This window comes from Lepus europaeus, chromosome 4 (assembly GCF_033115175.1).
Source record: "Lepus europaeus isolate LE1 chromosome 4, mLepTim1.pri, whole genome shotgun sequence".
Lineage (NCBI taxonomy): Eukaryota > Metazoa > Chordata > Mammalia > Lagomorpha > Leporidae > Lepus > Lepus europaeus.
Window position 1 is genome coordinate 143,374,409 of NC_084830.1, and position 21,058 is coordinate 143,395,466.

The 21,058-nt window shown below is 52.7% G+C and overlaps 1 protein-coding gene across 1 annotated transcript in view; it reads left to right on the forward strand.

Moving 5' to 3' along the window:
* TRPC7 (transient receptor potential cation channel subfamily C member 7) overlaps positions 1–21,058 on the forward strand; it is a 173,053-nt gene that overhangs the window by 140,413 nt on the left and 11,582 nt on the right. Inside the window, exons 6-8 of the mRNA XM_062189952.1 lie at positions 3,200–3,433; positions 7,052–7,316; positions 19,945–20,140. Of these exons, the coding sequence (XP_062045936.1) occupies positions 3,200–3,433; positions 7,052–7,316; positions 19,945–20,140 (695 nt within the window). The remainder of the gene's footprint in view (positions 1–3,199; positions 3,434–7,051; positions 7,317–19,944; positions 20,141–21,058) is intronic.

A 21,058-nucleotide genomic window follows, 5' to 3' on the forward strand; every position in this document is an offset into this window, starting at 1 on the left:
CAAGGCCCACGAAAAAGCAAGAGACTTATCCAAAATCACACAGCCAGTAGTAAGTGGCCAAGCCAGAACTTGAACCCAGGGTTTCCCAAATTAAAGCCAATCACCTAAATGACAGCCTGTGGTTCTCGAATGCCCAGCTAAAAGCAGTCCCACTAAGCCATTAGGAATTTTAACTTGGCAGAAGAGGAAAGCAACAAACATTTCTTCTGGTCTGAAATGGTTTTTCTAATAACGCTTTTAAAATGCCTATCCGAATAGGCACAGATGAAAGTAGATTTCAGAAGTAAGAAAACTATTACTTCATTGAATTATCACACAAATTTTGATAGGGCACGCTTAAGAAAGGGCTCCATTACAAAAAAAGACTGGGGGGTAGGGTGTGGTTGGAGCATCTTTCAAACAAACCTGCAATGTTAATGGTATTTCCAACTATGGGGACTGCAATTTGATAGAGACATGCTGATCTTCATCAGACAAAACCATGACACTTGTCTCAACAGCTGCTCTGAGATTACTTTTCTCCTTAGAAAAACATTTTGATTCCTTTCATTTGCTGGGCCATCTTCACCGGAAAAGGAAAAATTCTGATGCAAACAGTCCCTGGAAGAGTCCCAGCTTACCAAACAGATGTGCCCAGATGTGGGTCTGTGACCAGGCCGGTCATGCTGTGGCCAGAACAGAGCACCCATGACTACCTGTCTCTCCCCAGTGTCATCTGTGACTCCAGGCTTTTTCAGCACCTGGGCCCTCCAAAGCCACTGCTTGATAATGTGAGCATTTGTCAAGATGTTTGGGCTTGAGGTCTGGGACAAAGGAAGCACGTAACATACACAAATGGTTTAGGCATAGACCTGTCCGCAGGAGTACAGGCTGTATGGAGACAGTGAAGATCACAAGGTTTGACAGCCTGGCTTGGGAGTCTGTTCTGTATCTGGGGGTTACGAGGAAGACACTGCAAGTGTCTGAAGAGGGAAGTGACCACGATACGACCTGTACTTTCTCAGTGACGAGAATGGAATAGAAAACTGAAAAGGCAAGATATATCTGGGAATATACCAGAATGAATTGGCAGAACTGGGACGATCCCTGGTAGCAGCTGCAGGAGTCAGGAGTACAAGAGAAGGGAGTAGGAGGCCGTGGTGGGACAAAGTGGAAGTGAGAGGGAGGCGAAGGACAGTCTGCCATATGTGTACTTCCGACACTGGCAAGACACCACTACCAGCAGTCTCTCTGCATGGTGGGAATTTGGCTTTGAAGCAATTAAAAAAAAACAGGATACTCATCCATGAGACACAATTTCAGAGTTGTATGCATTCACTCAAGGTCATAAGGAAGAATGATAACGGCCACACACCTGAGAACCAGCAGCCTTGAACACTGGGCAGCAGAAGATGGAACAGGTTGGGGGCAGCTGGGCAGGCCGACCATCAGGTCTGAGGCTCGGGGCAAGGAAGGGCCTGGAGAGGTTAGCAGGGGTAGCCTTCTGGATTACACCGTCAGTGAGCTGGAACTGCTTCACTCACTCATCAGCCAGTACTTCTTCCCCCACATTAACCCCCTCTAAACACACAGGCTAAGCATTAACACGGTTCTGCATCAAATCTTCCCCAGGCCAGAGTAGCTGCAGGACCCCCTGAGGCCTTTTACAAACTGTTCAAGAGTCTTTTCTGCACATGAACTACTTTGAACCCAATTTTATTTCCTGGAGAGCCAGAAGAACACAGTGATCAAGAGCACAGACTCTAGGGCCAGACATTTTGGATTCCAATTCCGGGTCTGCTGCTTCCCAGCCGGGCACATTACCGCCCTCTGTGCTTCCGCTTCGTTATCCGTAAAGCTGGGATAATCACAGGATTTCTTCCTGGAGCTCTTGCAAAGATTCAAAGGAGTTAACACAAGAGGGCACTTCAAAAATGTTGTGGAATACCTGAATTAAAAGCTACTTTTTAATACCAAAATGTTATGAAATCCATGCACAGTTTTTCATAAGATGTATTTTCTCTGAACATTTCGAAGATACCTCATATGCACGAGTTTCATTTTATGGACCAAAATAGACTTACCTTTTCATTATATTTTCCATAAACTTTTGAAGTACATATACATAAATATGCCTACATAGACATATATAAAAAGCACTAAGTAGGTGCTAGCACTTAGTAGGTGTCCAAACTAACTCTACGGCTAAGTTTAATAATTTGAGTCAATTTAACTTTATTAATATAAAGGCACAAATCAGCACTATTCAATAAAAATATACTGCAAGCCACTGCTGCAAGCCACATAGTATGTTAAATTTTCTAAAGCCACGTTATAAAAACAAACAGGTGAGATCAGTCATACATCCCATTTAACCTACCCAAAGCAGTATCACTGCAACCCGTAACTGATAAAAGCATTCCGATATTTGATATTTGTCACAGAAAATCTGTGAAGTCTGGTGTGCACTGCACACCCACCACGCATCTCAGCCGCTCGGTGTCCACACACGGCTGCCATCCTGGACAGTGCAGGTCTGGACGGACTCGCAGCTCACGGAGCTGCCTGGGGGCGCAGTGACATCTTGTCTGTATACCTCTACAGATTTACTGTGTCACAACGAAGACAGATGCCCTTAAAATCCGACAGACGTCAAAGGGGTAAGAAAAGAATCTAACAGCCCCGAACCGACGCTCACCGGCAAAGTCACAGAGAGCAGCGTCTTACTCAGGAGTTAGGGGAACCGGGATCTTCGCATAGCAGACCTTGAAAGCTCTTTCCCGTGAGCGGCCCTCCATTTTCCTCTAGTTAACTCCTAACTGAATGATTCCTTAAGACCTGCCAGTTTTAAAAATTTTGAAACCCACGCATACGAGGAGTCTTCCAACAACGTTCTCGGAAAATCTGTATTAAAAAAAAAAAAAAGCGATGCATGGATTTCAAATTTTCTGCACCAAAGTAAACGTATCTTTTAATTCCATTTTCCCATGAGCCTTCTGAAGTAGCCTCCCATGCCTCCAAGCACCCAGCGACGGGTGCGAGGGCGTCCTCCGTTCCGGGGAGGACTCGCGAGGACAGGCGGCACAGGCGTCCCCTCACGGGCGGAGCGGCCTCTGGCCAACATCTGTCTCCATCTGTCCCCTGCTTGGTCCGAGCCCTCTGGGGCTCACGAGCGTCACGGACCCCCACCCAAGAGCCCGGCCTTCTCCCCCGCCCGCAGGAATGATCTGGTCCGAGTGCAAGGAGATCTGGGAGGAGGGCCCGCGGGAGTACGTGCTGCACCTGTGGAACCTGCTGGACTTCGGGATGCTGTCCATCTTCGTGGCCTCCTTCACCGCGCGCTTCATGGCCTTCCTCAAGGCCAGCGAGGCCCAGCTGTACGTGGACCAGCACGTGCCGGACGACACGCTGCACAACGTCTCGCTTCCGCCGGAAGTGGCCTACTTCACCTACGGTGAGTCGGAGGGGCCGCTCGCTCCCGTTCTGCCCCGCGCGGTCCCGGATGCCAGGTCCCGGATGTGTCACGGGGCTGACTTCCGTGGTGTCCGCTGCCGGGCCGCGGCCCCCTTGCCCCTCAAAATCCCTAGCCCCTGCAGGGCAGGAACACGAGTTAGTAACGGGGAGTCTGCTCTGGGAGTATTTCTGCCGAGTTTGATTACTCACCTTTTGGGGTTTCTGTAAATTATTTAAGCTCCATTTTAGAGGGGGGAGAGAGAGAGTACGCCCAGCTGCTGGATCCCAGAGGTCAGAGCTGGACTGGCCAGAGCCTGATGCGGGGAACTCAATCTGCTTGGGCAGTAGAGGGTCTCCGTTAGCGGGCTTTCATGGCAGGGCTCATACTGCTCCCAGGAATACGAGTTTGCCTTGCGTAGCAAAGACACCTGGTCTGGCTGGCGCGAATGGGAAAAGCATGCCCAGTAGCACAGCATCGATGTCCAGGCTTTGAATTCAGCTTGTTGTGCAACCTTGTGTTGCTTCACTTTTCTGAGCTTCCATTTGCTCGTGTAAAAACGAGGATAATAATACCCATGCCACACAATTTGAGTATCAAATAAGATACAACAGATGGAAGAGGTTTGCACTACGCTCTGAAAATGCGGAGTGCTCACTAAACGCTAACAGTTATCATTAGTACCTTTTCATTTTCTTAAACACCGTAATTTCTGTACTGAAAGAGAAAGGTGAGCGGGTGAAGGAACAGTAGGTATGGGTTGTGTTGTAAATAGTAGCTGGACACTTAGTACTGAGTGCCACATCTCCCTATTGCATGAAGCCGGATAGCCGCTGTGGCCGCAGAATCCCTTCCGTCAGCTCCAACAGTGGTTTGCAGAGAGCTGGCCACTTCATGCAATAGCTGAATTGCTGCTCACTGTCAGTGTAGATTATGCTTCCTGTAAATGTGGTAGAAAACCCCCAGCAAGAAACGCAGAGTCTTGTAGTATTACAAATCCACCTCCCACCCCCACTGTTTGTTGGTTTAGCAAATCCAGAATTTCTTACAGCAAAACAGGCTTGTGTGCTCTCTGTGCTGCACAGGGTTCACGGAGGAAAGATGAGAATCTTGATACTGCATGACAAACCTGCTACAGACGCGATTCCAGCTGCAGTGTTATGAGCAGGGACTTCTATTCCTTTGTGAATTGCGTTCCTTACCCAATCCAAAGCAGACCACGCTATTGCCCTTGCTTTTGTGGTTCACCCCGTGCCCTTGGAAATGTGGCGTCTCTCAGTAGTCACTTGGGCTCCAGTCGTGGAGGAAGAGCGCCCTCTTGTGGTCAGCTGGGCAGTCGCTGTCCAACCGCCACAGGATACCAATGTTTCATACTCTAAGAAGGCATTTTTTTCTCTTGCAAACAGCTCCAAGAAGAGAATCTCTGTCTGAATCAGCACAGTGCTGTTTGCTTTATCCATCACAATACCAACCAGAATATCCAAGGAAAATATTTTTCACAGAGAGTGTTTCCCTGGTCACCAACACCTGCCAACAGCTAAACCTATCTTAATAGATTGTAGCAGTGGCTTTTATGATTATAACTAAGGTTTCAGATAAGGAATTATAGGCATCGGAAAAAAGTAATTCCTCTTTGATGTCTTTTTACTTGCGGAAGCCATCTCCTATTTCCTGTTACCCAAATCTGCTGTTTATCCACAGAGTGACAGATAGATTGGAAATCACACCATTTGTTCTCCTGGGTTGTCTTTCATGGGCTTCTAAGTTACGTCCTTGATGAGAACAAAGAGTGTGTCACATTACTATATTTTCAAATGTAACTGCAAATGCACTACATGAAACTTTGTGACCTGGCTTTTCTTATTAAGGGTCTCTTACTGCTCTTGATTATGATAACCGTTTAACAGAGTCTAGCTTTGAAAATAAAGAATAAAATTCTTTTCCTCCATCTCCCTTGGGGTGCCAAGAATTGCCATGTAATATCCTTGTGATCTGCATTTGCTGGGCTCTGAAAAGGACCCCATACCCCAAATCCAATCTTAAAGATGGCAATAATAATATCCACTCCGCAGGGCTGTTGTGAAAATTGCAGCTAATGTAAGTGTAAGGGCTAATTTAGCTTTCTCAATGTTTCGCAACTGAAGCTTCACTTAGTGTTTCTCACCAGGGACACCACTGGCTTTTCCAGTAGGGCAGTTGTCCTCTGCAGGACTGTCTGGGGCATCCCAGGACATGAGCATCCCAATGATGCTCCTGCCCTGTAGTCATGACAACCACATACTTCCCCAGGAGGGTAGCTCCACCCTCTCTTGGGAATTGTTGCATGTCCTGACTCACAGTGGGTGATGGACTTGAGATAGATGCTGTTCCTTGTCCTGTTAGAACAGCAGTAGGGGCCGGCGCCGTGGCTCACTAGGCTAATCCTCCGCCTGCAGCACCAGCACCCCCGGTTCTAGTCCCGGTTGCTCCTCTTCCAGTCCAGTCTGTCCCAGTTGCTCCTCTTCCAGTCCAGCTCTCTGCTGTGGCCTGGGAAGGCAATGGATGATGGCTCAGGTACTTGGGCCCTGCACCCATATGGAAGATGAGGAGGAAGCACCTGGCTCCTAGCTTCAGATTGGTGCAGCGCACTGGCCGTAGTAGCCACTTGGGGGATGAACCAATAGAAAGAAGACCTTTCTCTCTGCCTCTCTCTCTCACTGACTTGCCTGTCCAAAAAAAAAAAAAAAGAAAGAACAGCAGTAGGAACATTGGGCAGGTTTGCTCAGCGGCAGGAATACTCACAGGGCAGCTGGGACCCTGGTGGTCACCAGTGACCAGCAGCAGAGTCCCCCGGCTCAGAATGGGTTCCTGGACTCTCGTGGCTGCCCTGCCTGCCTGGCCCCACTCTGGAGGCCTTGCCACAGCCGGGGAGCAAGTTTCTCAGCACTCAGCAGCTCAGGAACAAAGCCCCAGAGGACTTTCTCAAGTCAGGTCCTGCAAACTCCCGGTCCCCATGTGAGCTCCTGTGTTCTGCTTGTGGCTCATCTAATCCTATGTTTAAAAGCTCGTTCCGTTGTTTAACAAGGAGTGTCTGCCATGTGTGCCAGACCCTATGCTTGTACCAAGTGGTTGATGATATTGTCCCCACTTCACAGGCGATGAAATGGGGCTCAAGCAGTGAGCTGTCTACCTCAGAGTCACACAGTCAGTGTATACAGAAGCCACTTTGAACCTCAGTCTGCCTGTCCCCGCACCCAGGCTCTTGGCTGCCACCTCCTCGGGCTGTGGACAGCGCCCGAGTGTGGAGCTGGAATGCTGGGGAGGGGTACAGGACAGCAGGCGGCATGGCAGGCCCGTGACAGGTGTGCACAGGATACCCTGGGAACATGGGGGTGGAGACAGGGAACCTGCCCAGGTATGAGAGTCGCAGACGGCGCCTGAAACAGGTGACGCCCAAGCAAGGGGCACTTAGGAAGGACCCAGATGGGAGGAAAGGGCATTCCCTCCCACACTCCGAGCAAGGGTGGCACCATGCAGGTCCTGGGGTCATTTAAGAACGAGGGCAGGTGTGGCCAGTGACGCACTCAACACCTCTAAGGGGCAGATCCCACCCCCAGTGAGGAACCGGCTGTTTTCTTTTAGCCAGGGACAAGTGGTGGCCTTCCGACCCTCAGATCATATCGGAAGGGCTGTACGCCATAGCCGTTGTGCTGAGCTTCTCCCGCATCGCCTACATCCTGCCGGCCAACGAGAGCTTCGGGCCCCTGCAGATCTCCCTGGGGAGAACGGTGAAGGATATCTTCAAGTTCATGGTCATTTTCATCATGGTGTTTGTGGCCTTCATGATTGGGATGTTCAACCTGTACTCCTACTACCGAGGTGCAAAGTACAACCCAGCGTTCACAACGTGAGTAACCCAGGCCTCCGCCCTGAGGGTCTCTGGGCTTCCTTGGTGGGGCGGGGGGTGGAGGGGTCTCGTGCAGGTGGCCTCTTGCACAAGTTTTGATTTCCTTGGTGCTTCTCAGGGCGGCTCAGAGTCTAGGCTCTTGCATGGAAGGGCGGAAGACCTGAGTTAAATCCTCATGGGGGCACCGTAATGGCAGGGGCCATGGCATCAGGTCATTCCCACGGGAAACTCTGAACACATGCAAGGAATTATTATGGTAATTATTCCTGCCTTTACCTGTTTCACCTGGAAAATAGAACCCCGGGGGAGACTGTCATGCCAGCAGCACCGGGGAGCTGCAAGCCCAGAGAAATCAGACAACAGAAACAGAAAGCGAAGTCTGGGGTGGGGGGCGGGCAGGCACAAGGTGCCACTGCCCTGGCCGCTGTCTGCCAGGACACACAGCCCAGGCAGAAGGAGTCTCCCAGGGACCAGAGGGTGCGGGGGGGGGGGGGGGGGTGCGTCACAGCTCAGAGCCTCCCACAGGGCAAGAGAGAATGTATGCGCCAGATCTTTCCCGGCCGCTGCCTCAGGAGCAGGAGGCATCCACAGGTCGCTGACTCCCCTGCACCTCCAGAGCAGCCCTGGGGAAGCCACAGCCACGCGGCGTGGGGGGAGAGGGTCCGAGCGCAAGAGCAGATGAGCAGCCTGTGCCCGGGGAGCTCTGTAGCATCACCTGCCTCCAGGGCAGGAGGGAGGCCCAGGCTGAGGAGGTGAGTGGCCGGCCAGCGAGGTGCTGAGCCCGGGCCCGGGGGAGCTGCAGCAGGGACTCCAGCCAGTGAAGCAGGCACAGAAACACGGTGATGCCTCACTGAACAAGGACCCAGCGCCCCTCCCTGGGGGGCAGCGGGGTGCCGGGCGGTCTCCTGGAGGGCCACCAGTGGCACTGAGCAGGGTCTGGTGCGAGGTCTGGCAGGCCTGAATGTCCACCCGGACACAGGCATTTACGGGCTGATGGCCTTGAGCAGGCTGCCTGGCCCAGGTCCCTGGGTCTCTCCTCTAACGTGGAAAGACTTCCCGCCTTACCCACATGTATCCCCACGGGCAGAAACATGATGTGCTTGCACACTGAGGGTTTCCCCTCTACGTCTCCTGGTCCTCACCACGCTCCTGCCCAGGGTCTTTAGAGTAGGAGAGTTGGGCGTCCAGCCCCAGCACGGAACCTCCGGGGCTGGGCATTTCCTGGCGTGTGTGCCGGCATGCCCCGAGAGGCCAGGAAGTCACATCTCCCAGCCAGTGGAAGGGGCTCCAAGCCTCAGCCATGCAGGCCCCCCGGGGAGCACAGCCTCGCCCCGCCCTGCGTCTGCAGAGATCACCTTTGAGGGGAGACATTTGTCTCTGAGAACAAACCGCCATGAGCTCTGGGCCTCTCCCCTCAGGACCAGGGACTGGGTGGCCTCACCCAGCTGGAGCTACCTAGAAGGTACCGCCCAGAAGGCTGCGTCCCCTGCTTCTCTCTGAGGCAGAGAAGATGGTACCCCCCCCACCACGAAGTGCCCCACCCAAAGGTGCTAGCGCCGCCCCTGGCCCACAGGCTGCGCTGGAGGCTGAGCGCCACGTGGATCGCACAGCCTAGGCAGATGGCCTGGAGCAATGGCTTCGACCCCTCCAGCTTCCCTAGGTCTGAGATGAGAACACACACTGAGAGGGCCAGCCTCACAGGAGCCCGTAAGGAGCAGGGTCAGATATGGTGCCTGGCACTGAATAAGCCTTCAGCAGGTGGAAATGGGGCTCGTGGAGCTGGGCTGACTGCAGGCAGACACCAGGGTATTGATTCCCCCCTCTGGGTCCCTTCCTGGGCAGAGGCCGGCAGGGCTGACAAACTGCACCAGCGAGCGCCAAGCCCATTACTGAGTCTGCTGGCCACTTTATATCACCCCAACTCTCCATGAGTAACTGTTGACAGACTGGAATAAAGAAGCTCGAACCGCCCAAAAGTAAATTTGCTGTCGATAGAGCAGAGGCAGAGCTCGAAGTGCCCACTCAGCACGGGACTGTGCATGGTTACCCAACAAGGGAAAATGCCAGTCCTCCGCCTCCAGTGCCAGTGTCCCTGCCTGTGCACTGCTCGCCCAGTGTTTGCCTGCTAAATGCTTCATGAACAAGAATGAGGGAACACACAGGACAAAGGAAGCCAGGTCCAACGCAGAGGGGAAAGCAGCGGCCGGCACGTCTGACAACGTGGACTCAGGGTCCTTCTCCACACCCGGACTGTTCTGGGCAGCCCCCACCCCTGCAGAGTGCCCAGCCCACAGCCCCCCCCCCGGGGGGGGGAGGGACACAGACTTAGATTAGCACTTCCTGGCCACACAGTTCTCAGTGACCTGCGGCACAGATGGTCTAAACAGGGAGTAAGTGTGTGGCCCGGGCTGGGGTCTTTGGGAACAAGTAAGGTCACGGGGACAGGTGAGATCAGAAAGAGGCAGAGCAGTCAGCTTGTCCCGTAGGCCAGTGGGCAGATGAAGACTGTGTAGGCAGGAGGGACCCAGAATGTCCAGGAGGGGGAAGAGGAGGGGAGGCCGGCAGGCAGCAGGTGCAATGAATGCCGCACACAGTTTCCTTGCCTCCCCGCCCAGTGCCTGACATGGGATGTGTAGGTGTAAATAGGATCTGATTGAACACAGAAAGTCAATAGAGCAGCAAAGCAGAGAGAGGAAAAAACGGCTTTTTGTCAATGCTATCTTTGACCTTTGGACTGCTCTCTGGAGCGTGTCAGCCCCCAGAGCTCCCCAGCCACATAAAAGCCTTAGGAGGCATACTGAGTGCAGCCACGCCCATAATGAAGTCAAAGGCCCCTCAGGTGCGTGTCTGCCACCCAGCAGCACATGCCCAGGCTGTCCTCCCAGTGAGAGTCACACGGGGCTGCTCTCAGGAGCCAGCCCACAACAGCCAGTCCACCTGAGTCTCACCAAGTTGCAGTTTCTGTCCCAGTGGGGAACTGGGGACAGGGGCAGGGCAGGGGGAGACACTCTAGAACAAAAGTAAAGAGGAAGAACAGAAAGGTTCCTCTACCATCAGCAGCCCCCAACCCTCAGCCAAGCCCTCCCTAATGCCGGGTGGCCACCAGTTCCAGAATCACATTCCTCCCCTCCCATCCCCAGGTAGCCATTTCCTCCCTTCAGCAAACCTCAGAGAAGAGGCTAGAAAGAAATCGATGACGTCAGCTCCATCAGCCCAAGGCATGGACAAACACACAGAATGAGCAGCCTTAGCGAAAAGCAGTGGTTTCAAACCACATGTGGCGGCAGAGTCACCCAGAAGTGTGGCTGCATTGGGGACGCCCCAAGCCCCACCCCTTAGAGTGTCCCAGGGTAGAGCTTAGAAAACTGCTTTAAAAAGCCACTGGGAGGCCAGTGCCGTGGCTCACTAGGCTAATTCTCCACCTGCGGCGCCAGCACCCCAGGTTCTAGTCCCGGTCGGGGCATCGGATTCTGTCCCGGTTGCCCCTCTTCCAGCCCAGCTCTCTGCTGTGGCCCAGGAGTGCAGTGCAGGATGGCCCAGGTCCTTGGGCCCTGCACCCACATGGGAGACCAGGAGAAGCACCTGGCTCCTGGCTTCGGATCGGCAGTGTGCCGGCTGTAGCAGCCACATGGGGGGTGAACCAACGGAAAAGGAAGACCTTTCTCTCTGTCTCTCCCTCTCACTGTCTAACTCTGCCTGTCCAAAAAAAAAAAAAAAAAAGCCACTGGGAGATTTTGACACCTGTACTCTCAGGACCATAGGGTAAGAAACACAGATCTTGTCCAATCTCTCATTCCCCTACTGGGGATACAGAAGCCACTCTCAGCTCTGTGTATTTCAAAAGCAAGGAGCCTGTTAACCTCAGCAAGTCTCTTAATGGCACATTGCTGGTCCTGTGCAGGCCGGACTTTTTAAGCACAAGTTATTCCAGACAGCCTGACATAGCAGGAATGAGGCCTGGAGTCAGCCCATGAGCGTCCCTGGTTTTCAGAGTCCTTCCACTTCGGAAGCAAGGATTCTCATGGTTGCACAGCCACTCCTGTGTCGGGTTTGGTCTGAAGGGGAGGAGCAGGTTGCATGCGTGAGTGCCTGGCTGGTGAGCCGGGGCTGTCCCGGTGTGACAGACAGCATTCCTGCTGGCAGCTCATCACCTCCAAGCCACTTCCGTTAGAAACTGCAGATGAGCGAGGGGGATGAAGAGAACGTGTCAGGATCAGCTTTATGGCCTCAGAGTAGGAAATCAGAGTATCCCAAACGTGAATGAGGAAGCAGGAGGAGGACGCCCTCCTCCAAGGACACACTTGCTGAGAGACAGCGCCCCCTTCAGCCTATTAGGAATTCTGCACTCTCTGGGAGCACCTCTGATTATATCATGGAAGTGGCTAGACAACTAGGCTTTGCATTTGGACACTTGTTTTATAGCCAACTTTGCTGAAATACCCATTGTCCAAAAAGCAAGGGGTCTCTGGGGATTGCATGAAAGTCCTGGGGTCCCAGCACTGTGGTTACAGTGTTAGAAACACAGGGTCCCTAGCTCACAGGTGAAGTACAGGGTCATAGGACTTGGGAGGGAAGGCTCCCTGCCTTACCTCTGGTAGGTGACCACAGCTGGATGGGTACCCAGAGACGAAGCGGGTGGGGGCAGGGGTCAACAACTTGACCCAGGGCAGAGGGAAGTGGAGGGCCCTGTACCATGGCACACCAAAGGCCCTTGGTTTCCCATGTGCATGGGCACAGCCTCCCACATTTAGTTCTGATGGGAGATGAAGTGTGGGCTGTGTCCACCGAAAGTGGAGCCCAGCTGGTCTTTCCTGCAGGCCACTGCGGTATCAGCATCATCAGGCAGCTGGGTTGAGACTTCTCCAAGCAAAAGTAATACCTCTCTTAAGGTTGTACTGTCTCCCCAGGAATGCTTTCACTGGAAGACGCTTCCGCAGTGCTGGGCAAAATTAGAAGCTTCCATTCTCTGTGATACTTATGGAAAATTCCCACACTCTACAAGGCAGGCAGGGATTCCTGTGCCTACGAGGAGCAAGAGGCACTGATTGAGCCCCCACCCTGCTTGTCTGGGTCATGGGAAAGCCAGCTTCTCTCTCCTGCAATCCTGGAGGGGCACTGGGGCCGGGAGACAGCCCCTAGGACAAGCCCACCTACCCACAGAGCACAGCCCCGTCCTCCCTGCCAGGGCCACCCAAGCCTAGAGCCTGAGCTCCACATACTCGTGGCTTTAGCTCTGAAACGAGACTTGAGACACTCCTTTTGGAGTCGGTAAGGGACAGGGATAATAATACGTGTCATTTATTGAACAACTCGTGATGACAGACACATGGCAGCTGCTCTCTCGCTTATCCCCACAGTGAGATGAGGCAGGGAGCTGCAGCTCACAGAGGGGCTGGACTTGCCCCACATCCCAGAGCCAGTAAGAGGATCCAAACCCAGGGGTGCAGGACCCAGGCCCACCCTCCCAGAGCCAGTAAGAGGATCCAAACCCAGGGGTGCAGGACCCAGGCCCACCCTCCCAGAGCCAGTAAGAGGATCCAAACCCAGGGGTGCAGGACCCAGGCCCACCCTCCCAGAGCCAGTAAGAGGATCCAAACCCAGGGGTGCAGGACCCAGGCCCACCCTCCACCTTCTGAGCTGATTTCGAAGGTGGAGGCCGAGTCCCTCTCGAGGTTCTGTCCCTTTCCTGTGCTCCTCAGTCCAAGCTGTGACTGTCACGAGAACCTGATGACTCTGCCATCTCCGCTCTCAGCCTGCAGCCTGGGCTGCCCTGGGTAAGGCCAGTCCCTGCCTGAAGAAGGCTCACTCACTTAACAACCTGCACAGAGCAGCCACTCTGGGCCAGCCTCTACGTTCCACCCTTGGCTCGTACAGATTAGTTAGCAAATTTTCTGACTTCTGGACAAATAGAGATTCGGAGGTAGAAAAAAAAATAGTAAGTAGCGGCTATTGCATCACGTGATTGTATCAAGGACACGTGGGCAGCATGGCGAGGAGGAAGCAGGGCTGGGAGCGCTGCAGGTAGGGTCAGGAAGGCTCTGTGCCCAGGGGACCCTCAGTGCAGGAGTTGGAGGATGGGAGAAGGCATTCTGGCCTGTCTTGGCCATTTCTGAATCCCATGTAGGGAAGACTGTGGGGAGAGAGAGAACTGGGAGATCCAAGAGTCCAGTAGGAGCCAGGCTGTGGAGCCCTTTAAGTCCTCATAGGTGTTGGTGTCTCTGCAGAGGCCTTCGTAAAAACAGAAAGACGTGGTCAGAGCCGCCTTGAGAAAGACTGCTGTGGCAACCGGGTGAAGGGTGAGTTGGGAGAGTCAGGGTGGAGCCCGAGCTTGGCCCAAGCTGGGTGCCAGGGAGGCTGCGGTGAGATGCAGCCCCACCCCCACGTACCGTACAGACCGGCTGCACAGACAGACCTTAACCCAGCCTTCACAGGAGTGTGGCTGTGTTTACAAATTGAGAAAGTGTTCTGAAAGAAAGGAACTTGAAAGGCAGGCAGCTCCAAAGGGAATGGAGCTAGCTCCACCAGGAGGCTGTGGCTGGACGGCACCTGGGAGGGCGTGCTGCTGGCTGAGGGGCGTCCAGGAGGTGGAATGGAAGCACCTGGTGGCCCAAGGGTCCTTCCAGGCAGCCAGCACCGGGCTATGTCATAAAACTCAGATCAGTGACCCTTCAGGAGAAACCAGGGACAGCTCACCCCGCGGCCTCAGGCCTGCTGTGTTTTTGCTGTACAGGACGTGTGAGGTGTTTGCAGGTGGGGAACTGGACATGGACTCAGCTGCCCAGGGTTCCAAAAGACAGATTTTTCCCAGGCCTTGGGTCAGCACTGGATATGGGCAGCTCTGAAACAGAAGCTCCACCTGTCTCAGCTCATCATTGCACCTGACCACGTTGTGAAAGTCATCACCTGTGCCTTACTGCACATCAGCCGTCAGAGTGGTAGGGGAGCCAGCACACGAACTGTACCCATTTTCTTGTGGGGGACCAGCACAGAGATGTTCTGAGGCTGCTGGAGGCACAGCCCAGGCTCAGAGATGCCTGATGCATCACCAAGTGCAGTTTGAGTTTAATTCTTAGCTTGGCTTAACCCTCCAGCAGGCTAGATCATTTCCGGGACTATGCCAGGATAATTCAGCCTATTGCAACAGATTCCACGATTATATAACTGCCATTTTTATGCTCTCCATGTTTGTGCTTGACATGAATGTTAAAAAGCCTGCTACCTTTGAGCCTCTGCACCAACCAAGAAGAGAGGCTGCAGAGTTTTGAGGGGAGGCCCATCAGACCATGGCTGCTGATGCTGGCTCCTTCCTGCCACACCCAAGGCTCCACTCAGCTCCTCCCTCTTTGCTCTCAGACTGACCAGCAAGAAATCTTTCACTTTTACTCAGCAAGGTTCAGTTCCGGGATGCAAATAAGGTTTAACCTATTGCTCCTCCAGGTCACAGAGGGCCAGGAGACAGCACCGCCAAGGCCTAGCTCTTGACACATGATCAGCAGACATGGTTCTCAGGCAGCTCTGCGGTAAGCTGGGTAAGACCCAGGCCCCTCGTGCCTACCTCCGCACTTCAGCTCTTCAGCATCTGTCCTGTGGCTGGGCTGTTCCTGGGCTGTGTAAAGCTAACTCCTCATTCAGGACCCAGGACAGCAGCAGCCAGCGGTTGAGAGAGAGAAGAGCCTAGCAAGGCCGTGGCAGGCGTGAGGTTCAGACTTCTCAGCCACTGGACTGTGTCCCTGGCCTTCCTCCAGCCGGGTCCCAGGCTTCTGGGCTGTGGGTCTGGGTCATGGAGAAATACAGCCCACTGGCAAGCTCCTTCTGTGTTCCAAACACCTTCCACCATCACAGGTGGATGGCAGGCAGGTGACCCTTGCAACAGAGCGCCTCGCACCACGCCAGCTATTGTCTTCTGAACTTGAGAAACAGCCCTTTGAGATGGCTGAGCCTCCCGCTTAATTTTAGCTTGCTCTGTGCAGACTGGGGAAGGTAACGGAACAGAACCGTTCAGCGGGGGAGCAGAGGGAGTCGCTGCGTTCTGAAGCAGCAGCAATTTTCCTGACAATGGCCCTAGCCCCTCACACTGTTGATCAGCTCATTCTCCGAGCCCATACACAGTGCAGCACACTCTTCAGGAACCTGTTATTAAAGTCTCATTATGCAGGCGAGACAGCCCCGGGGGAGAACTGATTACCTCGCTCCCCTCTCCCGCATGACAAGTGAGCCCGGGACTCCCCGCACACACAGCCAGAGGCAGGGGCTCACTGTCTAACCCCTGGGCACTGTCCCTCTCTGCCTTCATCAGCAGCACTTGTTATGCTTGGGTGGCCCATTGATTACCCTCAGTCCCTTCCACTGCCAGCCGAGAGTCACAGATAAAAAGACAGCATGGGCTGGAGAAATCAGAGGATTTGCATGAAATCAAGGGTTTGTGATGATATTTGCAGGTAGGAAGGAAAAGGAGGCTTGCTGACGAAAGTCAATAAGGCAGCAGCTCACTTTACTCAGCCCTGTGGGAAGCACCGGAGGGGCTGCGAAGGCAGAGACAGAGCATCCTTGCTTTCAATTTTCTAGGACTTTTTGATCTTCTTAAATCTAGGCTGAGACCACCAAAAGGGCAGAATGTGTTTGCTGTGGACACCAGCGTATTCTCCGCACCTGGCGGAGTGCCTGGCACCTAGGCACAATTCAGTAACTAAACAGGTGACTCAGAAGAATAGCCAGTATCTACTGGGCTCTTCCTAGGCAGTTTACACGAGCTGCTCATTTAATCTTCAGGAGTAAACGGGGACCCAGACAGGCTTCGGAACATGCCCAAGCTCACACAGCCACCGCACAATGTTGCTGAGACTAGAACCCAGGCAAACACCTTTGCTCTTACTCCTCCAGCTGTCTCTGTGATGCCTCCCGTGATTGATACAGTGGAAGGGCTCTCTGGCAAACTTGACAGCTAGCCAGAGTGAGTTGGAGAAGGATGTGCAGTCAGTGGCTGCCACCTGTATCAGTCCAGAACCTCCAGTACCAGCTAGTTGACGGGGGCTTGTGTGAGACAAGTGGCTCCAAGGGAAAGGTCAGATAAGCCCATTCTGAGACACTCTCTTCCCGAAAGGCAGCCCAAGATCTCCCCAGGGCCTGGCCTTCTGCACCATTCCTGGCTTCCATAGCTTCTGGGCAATGATAACCTCACAGCTCCAAAGCCCATGCCCTTGGGATCAGTAATGTACTACTGACTGCTCTCCAAGACCAGCCTTCTCTGGGAATGTATTATTGTAGGCTTCCAAGGTCAAAGAAATGCAAATCTTTACTTCCTGCCACCTGTTAAACTAGAAGATGACACTATGTCCTCAGGCAACTGCACATTTCCTGTCACCATGAAAAACTAGCAGGCTGCCACTGAACATTTTTTCCCTTTTTCTTTCTCCTGGGATGTCTGTCATTTTCATGTTGAATTACAAGAGCTGTTTATATAAGAAGGACACCATCCATTATCTCTCCCATATTTGTAAAACCAAATTCTGTCCTTACCTGATCTTTTGCCTTCTGTTTTTATTTACTGTGTCTTTTGGTGTATATAAGTTATACATAATCCAATCTCTCAGTGTTATCATTTCTGAAACTCCCTAGCCCAACATTATAAATACTCATCAATATTTTATTCTAGTTTATAATCATACAGTTTTTTTTAACATTTAACTCTTCAGTTCCATTCAGAATGTATCTAGTTATATGGTTTGAACTATAGGCTAAAATGTTGCTTACAGTTTAGCCCAGCTAATTGCTTGTAACTCAGTCCCCAGAGTCTCCTCCCACAAATACACAACAGCAGCAGACTGGGTCTCTTCATTTACTCCACTGTTTGCGTCAGAGCCCTGAGAAAAAGTGGCGACTCTAGCCACACTGGGTGATGCAAGCCAGTGAACCCACCTTCTGTAACGAGCACCTTGGTTACCTCAGCTCATCTTGTCCCATACAAAGGAGCAAAGCCCCAGACACTCTCCCTGAAGGCTTAGAAGAAAGCATTAGAAAAGCATCCTTTGGCTAGGACCTCCTTCTACCCACCTACCCAGTAGTATATAGCTCGCTATTGCTCTGAAGGGGTGGCTTTCACTCTGGCCCCAAGGAGTCTGGGCCTCTTGTGATTAAAGTCTCCTGGAGATCATGGCCACGTCCAAGGCCAGAGACTAATCCCTAGATCATGGGATAGAAATGAAACAGGTGTGTGGTCATGAAGACCATCTGGAAGGCATACAACAAACCCAAGACATCAGCCTTCTGAGAGAGGCAATTGTCCTCAGCCTGGGGGGCGGAGATGGGCAGAGGTCAGGTCACCACATCACCGAGAGCCCAAGGCACAGGTTTAGAGAGATTTTAAATATTCCTTTACATGAATACATACTGCTTAGCGAGCTACTTCTGTCTTCTTCAGATTATTAGGATATAATGCTTAAAATCAGGGCTCAGTAGCAAAATTCAAGACAAGAAGAAAATGGGAAGAAAAAAAAAAAACACACACACACGCTGAGTCTAGGCCCGTTTTCCCTGATCAAAATGCAGCAGGTTTTCGCTGCATGTGTTCTTGAATTGCCTGCCTCATTCGAGTCAGCCAGAGGTTTGCAGGGTTAGCCAGGAAAGAGAGGGAAGATGAGCTGGAGTGGAAATGTCTCAGTTGCAAGCATGCTCCATGTCTTCCACGGTGCGTGGCAAGTGCATGATGGGAGACTGGCATCTGTCTGCCCAGCACCTCCCTCAGACCCTGTGACCTCTGCTTCTCTGTCACTCCTACCAGGAAGGCAGCAGCTGTCATAGAGGTTGAAGCCCTGCCATCTCCTTCCGGTATGGGATTAGGGCTCTTCCAATGATCTGGGGCTCTTCCTGCCACTGTGCCCTCCCGCTAGGGGGGCAACCAGAACATGCTTCTACAGTGGGACACAGTGCCACAGTGAGTCATGCCACACCGTGAGTGACATGGATCCTGCAGCTCCCATGGCAAAACTGCTCTCCCCTTTTTTTTTTTTTTTTGACAGGCAGAGTGGACAGTGAGAGAGAGACAGAGAGAAAGGTCTTCCTTTTGCCTTTGGTTCACCCCCCAATGGTTGCCGCGGCTGGCGTGCTGCGGCCGGCGCACTGCGCTGATCCAATGGCAGGAGCCAGGTGCTTCTCCTGGTCTCCCATGGGGTGCAGGGCCCAAGGACTTGGGCCATCCTCCACTGTACTCCCTGGCCATAGCAGAGAGCTGGCCTGGAAGAGGGGCAACAGGGACAGAATCCGGTGCCCCAACCGGGACTCGAACCCGGTGTGCTGCCGCAGCGCCGGCTATGCTCTCCCCTCCTTCTCAGAACAGCATCAGGGCAGGAACTCTGTGGCCATGGCTTGGTCCCCAGTCATTAGCTTCCAAAACCCCAACTAAATTCCTTCTCACTATCACAAATAGGGATGAACTGTTCAAAACTCACAGTTTTCAAAGACACCAGAAACAAATAATGACAACACAAGCCCACTTCCAATATCTGTTTTTCAGGTTCCAGAATGTATCAGGGATGAGCTAGACAGCTGGCTTCACACACACCTCACCCACACAGCCCGCACCCTCGCACTCAGGAGTGTAAATGCATGCAAGCCAGGAGTTGGCTTTTTTAATCCACACTCTGCGTACTAGGATTTTTTGTACATCTTGTCAAGTAAATACCAGTCGTTCCAAAACAGACTTCTGGAAAATGCTTTTTGAGACCTAGCTATTCCTGGCCATTTGTGGGTGGGGTTGAAAGCCTGGAGAAAAGAGTGCTTTATCACAATGGTCCCAAAAACCTGCATGCAAACTGAAAGAAGCACACTTAACCAGTCAGGGGCCAGCAGCTCCCACTGCATGTTCGAAAGCACCCCACCCACCCAGCTTCAGCCTGGGTTCTGTGTCAGCAGCCCTACCCAGGGCTCACAGCCATAAAGCAGGGACTATGACAGGCACTTGAGCCTTCGACTAAAAACCATCATATTTCAGTAACCTCAGGATCTCAAGAGGTCAAAGAGCAGCTCCCTAAAAGCCAGGTCTTACCTGACCTGCCCTCAAAAAGCACACTCCATCTCCCTCGGTGAGCTGAGAGGACGGAACCTACACGACTGGCTCAGGTATGCAGCATGGAGGGAGTGAGTGAGCACACTGCAGAGGGGCATGAGGCTTAGGGCGCTGCTCTGGGTCAAGGACCCAGCAGGTGCAAGGCGCCAAGGATGCCAGCTCCCTCCCTGGGCACCTCCCACATCCACAGAGCTCCCCTTCACGTGGAGCTGTGTCCCCTGAGACACTGCCGAGCCTATTGACGGAAGAGCATGAGGCTAATAACACCTAAGAACAAACATTTGCTGTGGTGCCCTGGTGTTTAATTTTAAATTTTTCATTAATTAGAGCAAGATGAAAATGATAACCACAGCCAGGAGTCCCAAGAAATGGACTGAGTGACAAAGAAGGAGGCTGCCTTGTCTAATACTCTGCAGAGATCTGAAGGGCTCCTTATTTGAGCGTGCAGCCCACCCCCAGCCGTCCCAGCCCCGCTCCAGCAGACACCAACTCTACACTGGTGGCAACTTTCACGGAAGAAGCGTGAGCCCCGTGCAAACTGTAAAAGGACTGTCTGCTTCCTTGTAGGGTTGAAGAAAGTTTTAAAACCTTATTTTGGTCCATATTCGGCTTATCGGAAGTGATCTCGGTGGTGCTGAAATACGACCACAAGTTCATTGAGAACATCGGCTACGTTCTCTACGGCGTTTATAACGTCACCATGGTGGTAGTGCTGCTCAACATGCTGATCGCCATGATCAACAACTCCTATCAGGAAATCGAGGTAAGGCCAGTGCACGGGAAACGCGCTCTCCCCCTTGGCTTGGCTGACACTGACGTGGGCAGCCATGAGCATGACGTGTGTTGTTAAAACTGAAGCCAGCACAACAAACCACGGGCGTTCTTCCTGCTGGCAGCCCAGGGCATGGCGGAACAGCTCTTTCAGCCCCCACCCCTTCTGCCTCTCACGTATCTTCTGTTAAGTGCGTGCTGTGTGCCAAGACCGTGCTAGGCGCCAGCGACAGAGATGGACTAAGACACTGTCCCTGTGCTGGAGGAGGTCACAGATGTGGCCATCAACAAATTACCATGCCCCGGGGCCAGGGCTGCAATGGCCAGGTGCGGACAAGCAAAGACAGTACTTGACACGCAGTGGGGAGTAAGGTTCCAGAGGTGACACTCAAAGGCCATTTACAAATGAAAACAATTTTTCCAGACAAACAGGGAGGTCAAGAGACTGTATCAGGAGGCAATTAATCAAAATCCAAAGCATACAAACCATAAGCTACTGACTTAAGCTTTGTTTAGAGCAGCAACGAATGAAGACAAGCGAAGTGACGCTCTATTGGAGACCTCGTTAGGCTCCTGACTTATCAGAACAACAGGATATCCTATGTGCTGCTGGGGAAAGAGAGCCAAGCAGCAGTGTTGGGAGGACAGAATCAGGTTGCAGCACAATGCACACAGTGTAAGGGAGGAAGATACAGGGAAGCACGCTCGTGTGTGACTGAAGGCAGAAAACCTGTGCAGGGCCCAAGAGGAAGGCACCTGCTGAGAGGGGAGGGGAGGGGCGCCTTCGCCAGAGGCCCTTCCGCTCATACCCTCTGTGCTCTGTAAAGCATGCTATGGGTTCACTGATTATAAAACTAAATAAGTAGGCTCCAAACTGTAAATGAACTACACTGACTGAGCAATTCCAATC